Raw genomic sequence first — 11,562 nt, 5'->3', positions numbered from 1 at the left:
GTGTTCCTAAGAGAAGCCCCTTCTCACCTCACCGCGGTGGGCAGTGTGGAGTCAGAGCATCCTAGAGCTTCAAGGGACCTTGTTCACCACAGCCCCTGACCCCATATTTTAGGGCGAAGGAGGAGGACACAAAGAGAGGCATGGAGAGGGGTAGAAGGCTCCCAGCCTCCAGAGCCCTCCAGCCAGTGACAGCCTGAGTCCTGCCCAGCCCAGAGCCAGGTACTGCCTCCCTTCAGCCCAGGTCTGGACCAGCCTTCCCTGTCCCTGAGTGTTTCCCAGAAGCCTGAGTTGCCACCCCACCTTTCTTCAGAGTCCCTTGCTTGTTTCTCTGGGCATATGCAGGGTGTGTGTGTATTTGTGTGTGTGTGTGTGTGTGTGTGTCTGTCTGTCTGTCTAGGCTCAGTTAGGATGAGGCCAGAAGCAGAAAAGAGGGGCTCTTGTCATTGCATTTCCCACTTGGCTATTTCCCCCAGGGTGGGGTTGGGGGAGGTGAGCCTGAGAGCCCCAGGCTGGACAGAGCCTGCTGCAGTCCCAGGCAGCAAGTCTTGAGACCAAAGTACTGCCATGGGTGTCATTAGGAAGGAATGCAGAGGCAGTAGCAGCAGGGGCAACCTCTGGGCTGGAGAGGGCAGAACTCCGCAACTCCAAGTCCAGACAGACGGGCCCTGCAAAGGGAAACCAGACCTCCATGGGGTCTGGGGGGCGGTGCTGGAGAGGTGCTCAGAGGGCAGGGGGACTCTGTATCTGCCACAGAAGTACCGCCTCACCAGGGAGCAGGAATCCCTGAACCAGAAACCCACCCTGGGCTTCCTCAGATCCCCCAGAGAAAGGCCACACCCCTGAAGACTGTTGTCATGGCAGCAGCTGCCAGGGCTGACTGCCTTCCCCTTTTCCTGTATGGCTGCCCTGCCTGCCTTCTGGGACCTTCGGCTCCTGTTCCCTGACATTCCCTTTGTACCAAATGGTTGTCACCGTGGCAGAACCCCCTTCACCTTATGCTCTCTGGAGAGCCCTTTCTCTCAAGGGAATCTCAAATCAGCTATTGTCAGGCAGAGACTTAGAGCCAATACGAAGATATTGCCTTCATTCCTTCTTTCAGGTTCTAGTTCCTCATACCTCCCTTGTCTGACCCCCATGTTTACCAAGTGCTCATCGAGGGTTAATTTGGGAGCTTTCAGAGGCAACTATGTCTTCTATCAGCAGCAGCAGAAGGTAATTCCACCCTGAGAAAGGAAAGGAGGGGAGCTGGCCTGGCGGAGCGTACTCCTGGCTGCCACACCCAAAGGGAAAAGGAATTTTTTCATTTGGAGTCAGAGCTCTTTGCTGAAGATCTCCTCTAGATCTTTCCTGAGCTTGCTGAATTTATCATCCCATTTAGTACTAATGGTGTGATGTAAATTAATATTTTGTAGCTAATGTACTGAATGACAGAATCTGAATACAAAGAATGAGGGAGTGAATCTAACTGACAACATTTAACCCAGAAAAATACAAGCTTCTGCACTTGGGTTAAAAGTAAACTGATATACAGAAGTGCATTAACAGGGGTTTGGGGATCTCAGTTGACTGCAACTTAAAGTGGATTCAACTGTGTTATATGGCATCCACAAAATCTACTAAGATCTTAGGATGCATCTGTAGATGTATCGTGGCTATTCTAGAATGAAGGGTGTGGTAAGATCACTCCATGCTACACCAGGAAGAATATCCAGTATTTTCAGACATTTACAAATTCAGGAGCATGTAGGATGGTGAGTGACTTTGAACAAATATATCACGTCAGAAGGAGCTGAAACAACTGGGGAGGTTAAACCTAAAAAAAACAGTCTTGGTGAGAACATAACTGTTGAAGGATTAAATGAGATAGTATATGAGATAGTGCTTAGTGCAATGCCTGGCACACGGGCTCAATTAATGTTAATAATAAAAGAATGATAATTAGTAGTATTATCAGTACTGTCATACTATTATTATTGTTACTAGCGCTACTCCAGGTCCTTTACACATACTGACTCATTTATTCTTTTTACCAATCCTATGAGGTAGGTACTATTTTGTCTCCAATTTTGCAGATGGGAAGTAGAGTCACAGAAAGGTCAAGTATATTGCCCAGTGTATCTCACAGGTGGGCAGGGGAAAGAACAAGAACATTAACTTTGGCAGTGTCAGGTTGTCAAGGGTAAAAGGCACTTTTGTTATTTTAAACTTGTTTTGTAACACTCCAGAGGGCAGAACCAGGACCAATGTGCATAAACTACAGGGAGGCAGATTTCAGCTCAAAGGGGGAAAAAAAAAACACTGAAAGATTAGAACTGTCTGAAATTTCCCTGGAGTATCTCTTAAGGTAGTGAGTCCTCCATCACAGGATGTGAGGAAAAAAAGGATAAAAATGAAGAATGAATAAAGGGGGCTCCTCTCGGAAAGAAACCATACAAATGATGAAGCCAACCCTTGGTGAAAAGAATAAAGAAGGTAGAGTGAAACTTGGTTTAAAAGACACATATCATTGAAAAATTGAAAGGTAAAACAGTTATGGAAAATATATAAAGGTGAACTAATATCTATCTGTCTTGCTGCTATCTCAACACAAAGTAAACTAGATGTTGGAGAAAAGTGACAAAAAGCTCTTAAAATGGGAAATTCCACGTATGAATTTCTGTTTGGAAACTTACTAGACAGGCCAGGATCCTCACAGATCTGATGGTCACCTACACTGAAAGTGTAAATTATAAGGAGAGGTATAGTCTGCTCTCTGGAAGAAAGGCCATCTGCATGATAAAGTAGCATCCAGGCTGATGTGAGATGCAGGCATGAAGTCGAAGATCATAAAACACCATTAGATCCAAAAGTACATGCTTATAATAACAACTGTGTTAGCATGATTTTAATCCTGCTACTTTGTGTGTGCTCCCAAGAATTATTACATAGTTTAATATGAATGTCCTCTGTGCTGAATCTATCTTTTTGGGTATAGCAGTCCCAGGACCCAAATATTTGCACATTTAATGAATTGATATAAATTTCGTCAACCAGCAACACCAGTAGGTTGCTGGTTAAAGATTTAGACCCACAGCAAAATCTATTTCTTCTATTATAAATAATAATTACTCAATAGTATATATATGGTACATATGTAATATAAATACATACATACATATATATATATAATAATGCCATGCTCTCCACCAAAAGTGCTCCCATTTCAGATAGTAAATAAGTTTTCAAACTATTTGTACATAGATGCACAAATGTGTATTTTGATTTATGAAAATCAAAGTACTCAGTCTTTTTAGATTTATGTATTGATACTTCACAAACTTTACTCTTTCTAGAGCTCTAGAACTGAATGATTACCAATTTAGACTGGAGCTTCTACTTGTGATTTAGGTCTGGAGACTCAAGAAAAAATCCTTAAGTCATGGAAAAGTGAAAGTTTATCTCCGATGAAAGTGACAAGAGATGAAAACCATGTTGATAGAGCCTAAACGGACATGATGGAGTTATGGATGTGGATTAAACCTGGAAGAAGTGGCATATGATAGTGACTCATTAAGGAGAAACAGTCAAATTTCAGTACAGGATCTGAACTGTAGGGGAAATAATGGGCCTTGGTAGCTGATGACAGGAGAATGAGGGAGAGAGGTGTTATCAGGTGAAGAGGCAATAACCCTCAAGACTGGATGCTGACCGCCTCTAGTAACCAGGAAAAGGCAAATATAAACAGAGAGGTGAGTGACGACGATGTGTGGTGTGTTAGGGGGTCAGGAAATATCGGCTGGTTGCGGCAGCACCGCCGCCGGTCAAAGTGGTAACTGGGGATCTGAGCTTGGCGGTGACGCGCGGCCATCACGTGACCAGAGCCTGTGTCTGCCCAAGTCCCTCTCGTCGTGGTCCTTTTTCCCTGTCCAGACACCATCTTCCTATTGCCCTTTGGTCGAGGGGAAAAACAGAAGGAAGTAAGTCCCCTCCGCCCTCTTAAATCGGTGTAAGTGTCGGTGCTGCCCAGTAACCCCTGGGATTGGGATGGCACAGAGTTCAGGCCTTCCCCTGTGCCCAGCCCCGCCCCGCCCCCGCGCCCATATTTCGGTGCAGAAAATGGTGGTCTAGGGGGTGGGGTGGGGAGGTGAGTGGGCCCCCCCCCCCCACGGGAAGGAAACACGGACACTTAGAAACAGCTTCTAAGTAGTCCTTCGCTTTCACTTCCCGCCTGGAAACAAATGGCGAGCATTGCGGGGTTGGCGGGGGTCAGGGGGAGAACGAAGCTTTGAGATGGGGCGAGGGGGAGGGGAACACGGGGTGAGGCAGCTGGTGCCTGTAAAAGGGACGTGTGAGTCAGTCCCTCCCTCATCCCCTCTCCCCGCCCCCTACCCTGTCTTGTCTGTCTGCAGCTCCGCAGGTCACAGCGGGGCACCTGGAGGAGAGGATGCCTAGGAGCCAGCCGCCGGGAGAGGTCCAGGTCGGGGTAGGGTTGGGCAGCGGGCCGGGATGGGGTGAGAGGGAGGGCGCTTGAGGGAGCCGGGTCCGCGGCACTGCCAGCCCGCCCCGCCCCGGCCCCAGCGGGAGAGGCCTCTGTGGCAAGGCCTGCCGGGAAAATGGTGGGCTTTCGGAAGGAGGGGGTGACAAGGTGTGGGGAGGCCGGGGGGGAACGACCAGACGCAGCGGGGTCCCGGGGGCCGAAGAGACCCTCGGCCAGCGTAGGTTGGAGTACCCGGGCCCAGACTCGGGAAGAGGCAGGTACTGGAACCCATGGGCGGGGTTTTGGTCCAGACAGCGAGTATTCTGACTCGCCTTTGCCTTTCCTGTCTCCTGTGAATAACCGTGCTTAAAAAAGACCATCCTGAACATGGAAAAAGCCTGCCAAGAGCCTGAGGAGCAGCCACAGAGCTCGCCCAAGGCGGAGGAGGAGCGGCCTCCTGTGGAACACTCTCCCGAAAAGTCGTCTCCGGAGGAGCCGTCTTCGGAGGAGCAATCCTCGGAGGAGGAGTTCTTTCCTGAGGAACTCCTTCCTGAGCTCCTTCCTGAGATGCTCGTGTCCGAGGAGCGCCCTCCTCAGGAACGCCTGTCTAGGAAGGACCTTTTTGAGGAGCGCCCTCCCATGGAGCAGCCTCCTTGCGGAGTGGGCAAACATAAGCTAGAAGAGGGAAGCTTTAAAGAGAGGCTGGCTCGCTCCCGCCCGCAATTTAGAGGGGACATACACGGCAGAAATTTAAGCAATGAGGAGATGATAAAGGTAGCAGAGGAGATGGAAGAGATGAAGCGAGTACGAAACAAATTGATGGTCATGCATTGGAAGGCAAGGCGGAACCGTCCTTATCCTATTTAATGTGTTCGGCCTTTAATTCTGTTTTGCCTGGTATGAGTATTATCACCTGACCTTTGTTTGCTTTTTCACATATACCTTACCCCGTCTTCCTAATCTTAACTTTGCATGGCTTCATTTGAGGTGTTTCGCTTGTAACTGGCATAAAATTGCCCCCCCATCTGCAAGTCCCCCTCTTTCAATCATAAGTCTTCTCCATTTGCATGGGAAAGATGTACATTATATATTATGAAGTGAAAAAAGCAATTTTCAGAAAGTGTATGTAGTATCCCCTTTTTGTAAAAAAGTATATTTATATATTAATATGAAATGAAAAAACTGAAAGTATATACTTCAAAGGCTTAACAGTGGCTATCTGTGGTAAGATAACAGGTGACTTGTTTGTTTTTCATTTTTGCTGCATCTGAATTTCTCATTTTTTCAAGATGAACACATTTTACATGTGTTGCAAAAAAACCCCAATATAATAGAAAAATTGTAAAGCAATTTAAAAATAATGTCAATCAGCTTATAAAGATAATGTGGCACTTAATAAATACTTGACAGAACTTAAATCCCATGTTTTTTTCTGAATCTCTTAGGCAGAGATGTAAACCAGGTACTGTACTCATATTTGTTTAAGGGTCATTCTTTTCCCATTTAAATAGGAATAGGAGAATTTACAGGGCTGCTGCAGAACCAAATGAGGTAAAGGTCATGTGAGCTGTACTTTTTCCCCCTACTTGCACATGCTGGACCCCATCCCCTATAGATTCCCTTCAGATACTGGGGATAGTACCCAAAGGAGGTCTCGTTTGCACTCACAAATCCTGTGCAATTCCAGGTGAGTGCCACATTCTATTCCTGTCCGGCTATTCTCTTCCCTTAGATACCACCATGTCTGCTGGGTACCGCTGCCCCTTCTCCTGGGTCCTGCTCCTTTCATGGCCCCCATCACAGCTGAGGTGCCAGAGTCCTCAAGGTGCAAAGCTTTACTGATTGCTCTGGAGTCCCTGCTGGGCCAAAGCTGAACTGTGTCTCTTAACAGATATATGAAGGATGCCCCTCCTCTAGCTTTAATATTACACCTGTCCAGGTGGATACCATCCCAGTGCTGCTTAGACCTCTATGTCTTAAAGAATTCTTAGCAGAATAGTCTTTCCTATTTATTTTTTTCCCAAAAGCCTCCCCTTTTCTCCATTGAGCGCAAACATGAGTTCACTGGGACCTGGGCTCGGAGATGAATATGTGAACCAGACACAATGCTTTGTGCTCAGAATTGGAACCCCCTCCCAAATAATCTCCAAGGATAACTATGGTTTTAATTGCCCAACATTTGCTTAGGGTGAGTTCTCTCCCAGGGGCTTTTGGCAGGCTTGCCTTACCAATTCATCTGACTTACTCAATATGTATAAGTTAAAGAGGAAATTAAGATCTAAGCTCAGGGACTTCCCTGGTGGTCCGCTGGGTAAGACCCCTTGCTCCCAATGCAGGGGGCCTGGGTTTGAACCCTGGTTGGGGAACTAGATCCCGCACACATGCCAAAACTAAAGATCCCGCGTGCGGCACCTAACACCTGGCGCAGCCAAAATAAACAAATATTTTTAAAAAAGACAAGCTCAAACTAAGACATTTCCCTTCTGCCCCACCCCACATCAACAAGAAACATGCAAAAGTCATTAAAGCGCTATGTGTGTGTGTGTGTGTGTGTGTGTGTGTGTCTGTATCAGGTGTTATGATTTCTGTTAAACTTTTTAAAAATCTAAGATTTGTAAGTAATTAAAGTACTAATATATATGCATATACATATATATGTGTCTGTATCAGATATTATGATTTCTAAGATTTTGTTTTATTGATCATGTTAATTCTAGAAACATAGATAGTGGCTAATAATTTTTGAATTATGACCCAGTCCTGAACCCAGTCTGTCTGATGGACTATGTTAGCTTCAGTGTGTTCACATCTCTAGAAAGCATGAATTGCAATTCCAAAGGGATCACGTTAGGGGTGAATTTCCCCAAATTCAACATTAAAATTATTCAAATATTTCAGTTATCAGTGTTTCTCCTATAAAGTAAGCAGAGACCTGGGCTCTACCCCAGACCCACTAAATCTGCTTTTCTGTATATGAGCACACAAGGTGGAGAGACACTGCTATCTATATACAATATACTCCTGGTTTTAGTAAGAATAAACTATGACATAAATAGAAGAAAGTACAGATGATTATATCAGAATTAGAGAGGTGAAAGGCTTGTCCAACCATATATTTAAATAAGGAATTAGAAACAACCTCATCAACTTTACTACATAAAATTTAGATTTTTTTTGCAACAAAGCAAGACCATACACAGAATAAAAACCTAAGAGAGATGACAAAACAGCAAGATGTATTTTCTATGGTTGACATTATGTAATGCCTTGCATTACTTCCTTACAATATGAGTAAGGTACATCTGAACTAAATAAATTCAAAGTTCTCCTTTGGTAATCAGATCTCAAAATGGTAAGCCAGTCCTGTGCCCTTAATTTTGCTTTTGCTTTAATTTTTTCACTGTGTGATGCCATTAGGGGGGATCTTCATGTCTCCAGACCATTTCTCAAGGTTATGGTAGCCTGATGGATGCTGATTGGGTTGGATTCTGGCTGGAGTGAGTTGAGGGGCCAGCAACTCACTTGCCAGCTTTATAGGATGGAATGAATCCAGCCCCCTGACACTGAGGGGTGGTGCTGGGGCAGGATGTGGAAAGGCTCCACCAAGCCATACTCCTCTCCAGGGTGGTCTGACTTTGGTTTCTCTGCACCAGCTTGCAGCAGGCACCAGACTCTTCTAGGCTAAAGGCCAGGCTGTCCTGGACATACACACCAGGAGGACAACGACTGTCCCATTGCAGGTCAGAGCACTTTGCCTCTCTTTCCTTTTCCCTGTCTCTTTTGGGGAACCTTTTATAGGGGAGGAGATAAAGCCCAAGGATTCCCAAGTGGAAACATTGGTCTGAACAGTCTTTGAGCAAACAGATGTCTGACCTGGCTGGGCCGGACCAGGTAACTTGGGGCTGAAGCAGAAGGGGCTGGCCCTTCTGTCAGAGTCCAGTGAAGTAGCCCCCCTGAAATGGGGTTAGACCTCAGACACGACCTCACCCATCCCTCTCCCACTCACGTTGCTCAGATTCCCAGAAGGGCCTCACATGTGCCCTGGCCTGTTTGGGTGGTTCTGTGGTGACTTTAGGTCTGTGTGTGCCTGGTGCGGCGCTTCTGATGTCTGCATCAGCCCAGGCCCAGAGGCACGGGAGCCCCCAGGTAAAGGGAGCTTCAAAGGCATGTGGTCTCACAGCTCAGGAGAAACGGGGTGGCACCTCCTGTGTGAACACCCCTATGCACTGCAGGCCTAGCCCATGACTTGGAGGTCAGGGTAGTCAGACTGTGGATTGGTGTGAAGATGTTTTGGAGGCGTTGATGTTGGAGGGTCAGCAACATCCAGAGCCTGGTTCTCTGGCCCCCTCACCACTTCCCTGCCCGCACAGAAGGCTGATATCCCCATCACGTGTCCAAGAAGCTACTTGCCTGGCCAACTCCAGAGCAGAAAGCGTTGAGGGTCCAGGACCCTGGAGAGAGCTGTCTGCTAAGCAGGATGCCCAAGCCCTTGGGAGACAGTGCCTGGGAGTGGGAGCCCCTCTGGTGAGGTAGGGTAGAGGGATTGGGTCCAGGGTCCTTGCAAAATGCCCAGAGACTCCTCCCTCTCCCATTCAGAAATATAAACTCAATTATTTTTACAAATGAGGAAGATTATACAGATAAATAAGAAGTAGACCCTGTGTTCTAACTCAGATTTGTCTGAATAAAGTTCTGTGTTCTGCCCACTGTGCCACACTGCCTCCAATTTAGATTGTAGCTTTCTGGGGCTTAGGGAATAATTGATTTAGACTTGCTAAGTATGGTATCCTTGTTGGTTTGTGCATTTGGGTGAGCTTCCACACTATTATCTTTTTCCAGGTGGAACCGTCCAGTAGGCAGTTAGATATGTGTCTAGAATTCGGAAAAGAGATTGGCATGGAAATACGGATTTTGGTTGGTGGTACCTGGTGCATAGTAAGCAAGAATCCAATTGTATATCCTTCTGTCCTTTCCTATAAATATATATTTTTCAAACAGAAGTGCGATTCTACTGAATTCACTGAATCATAGTCTGTGTGTAGAAAATGAACTTTTTCTTTAGACCTCTGCCAAGATAATACGTTTTGAAGAGTATTTAGAAACTAGAGGTAAGTGTGCCATCTGGTGGCCTTAGCCGGACTGCGAGCAGAAAACAGCTAACGAGAGACGGAAAGAGAGAAACTATTGGGTGATAGGGCAGAAAACCTCAATCCTGACTCACACTGGACTGACACAGTATCAGCCTCTTCCTGGGAGTGAGGTGGCACAAGAAGCAACCTATAGTTAGATGGTTTTTCTCTGTCTCAAGTCAAGATAAGTGTGTTTGTGCAAGTATGTGTGTTTAAACTGAGTGATCTTACACTATTTTCACTTTTTCTCTGATTGTGGAAGTTACATGTTTCTACTAGAAAATATCTGCAAATGTAGACAAGTATAAAAGAAGATATGAATTACTTATAGTTTCTCTACCCAGAGAAAATAATTAATATTAACATGCATGTACTTACACTGTGTGTATATATATCTCGTTTTATATACTCATCAATTTACTTTTTATATAGTATATATGTATATTACTTTATATATTTATATATTATACATTTAAATACTTTTATGTATTCATATGTATATTTGTACTTATATCTTATATAGCGTATATTTTTTTAGTCCTTTATTTTTTCCTTGTACACGTGCCATGACATTCATATGGGTATTCATTCTATCAACCACACTGCTTGGTGAAGAAGATAATCTTACCTTGTGTAGTTAAGCTGGCTAAAACTGAATGAATTTATTATAAGGGTTTTAAAAAAATAAGCTTTAATATCAATAGTGTACTTATGTAAAACTGAAACTTAATTTTCTTTTTCTCTGGTATAAGGAAAAAGTTTTATGGACTATTAGTCTGCTCATGATAAGAGATTGTGAAAGGTTTTTCTTTACCTTTTAAATAATCTGCCTAGAAAGCAAAGATTTTGTGTCTTACCAAGGTAGTTTCCTATGCTTCATATTGTCTTTATCATCAGGTCTTTGATTACTTAAAACCAAGTCTTCTCAATATTTCCTTTAAAATCTTTTTTCACTTTGGTTAGATGGAAATTAAGTAGCTTCATAATGATCTGTGATCCTTTTTAGTCAAGCGTCCACGTTCTTATTTTTGACTAACTTCCCAAAATCAAATTCTAAATGAAGTCTTTTTGACCTCAAACTAATTTTGGAATTTTCTAAAGGGGCCCTGGAAAATCTCAAAAGATTTGTTCTCTCTCCTTTAAAAAAAATGAGATATTAAACTAATTAGGCTTATTTGATATTTTAAACTTTCTTTGGGTTATATTTGTATACGTTATTAATATAAGTGTTCCAGAAATTGCATGAAAATTCTAGACTTCTGATATGTCCGGGTATAATGTTATAAGTCATAATGCTAGTTATTATCTTAAAATATTGTGCCACAGAAATAACCGAATTTCCTTATCATTGAATTATTGTGTACTCTCAATATATAATTGAATTATAATGTACTCTCATCAGTACATTGAATTGAATTATATGTACTGAATTATAATGAATTATAATTGAATTATAATGAATTATTGAATTATAATGTACTCTCATTAGATCTTTAACGATGAATTATAATGTACTCTCATCAGATCTTTAACGATGGCCATTTTTTTTTTTTTTTGTGGTACGCGGGCCTCCCACTGTTGTGGCCTCTCTCGTTGCGGAGCACAGGCTCCAGACGCGCAGGCTCAGCGGCTATGGCTCACGGGCCCAGCCGCTCCGCGGCATGTGGGATCCTCCCGGACCGGGGCACGAACCCGTGTCCCCTGCATCGGCAGGCGGACTCTCAACCACTGCGCCACCAGGGAAGCCCAACGATGGCCATTTTTAAGCCTCTTGTCATTTATAGATAGTTACTGTTTTATTCTGATGATTTTGCAAAAGTGCTTCAACTTCAAGGAGATTCTTGAAAAGGACTCTGAGAAGTACAGATTTCTGATAACTTTCACATCATACCACTGAACTGGGTAAGAATCTATAGAACTCTAATGAAAAAACTGGATTCATTGTCAATATTATGACCTAGTATGAGTGTGTTTTGT

General features: G+C 44.1%; 1 protein-coding gene across 6 annotated transcripts; it reads left to right on the top strand.

The window, feature by feature from the left end:
• The first annotated feature begins 3,577 nt into the window (after positions 1-3,577).
• Positions 3,578-5,868, top strand: TCEAL1 (transcription elongation factor A like 1). Of its 6 annotated transcripts, none has more exons than XM_060291818.1 (3): positions 3,578-3,728; positions 4,389-4,456; positions 4,832-5,868. In XM_060291818.1, exons 2-3 carry the CDS (start codon positions 4,424-4,426, stop codon positions 5,321-5,323), a joined length of 525 nt encoding a protein of 174 aa, XP_060147801.1. In that variant the 5' UTR covers positions 3,578-3,728; positions 4,389-4,423; the 3' UTR covers positions 5,324-5,868. The 6 variants fall into 6 exon arrangements, with proteins under 6 accessions (XP_060147801.1, XP_060147798.1, XP_060147799.1 ...); XM_060291815.2 differs by having other exon boundaries at positions 4,389-4,462; XM_060291816.1 differs by lacking the exon at positions 3,578-3,728 and adding an exon at positions 3,799-3,956.
• Positions 5,869-11,562: the final 5,694 nt, after the last annotated feature.

This window comes from Globicephala melas, chromosome X (assembly GCF_963455315.2).
Source record: "Globicephala melas chromosome X, mGloMel1.2, whole genome shotgun sequence".
NCBI lineage: Eukaryota > Metazoa > Chordata > Mammalia > Artiodactyla > Delphinidae > Globicephala > Globicephala melas.
This window is presented reverse-complemented; position numbering and strand designations above follow the sequence as displayed.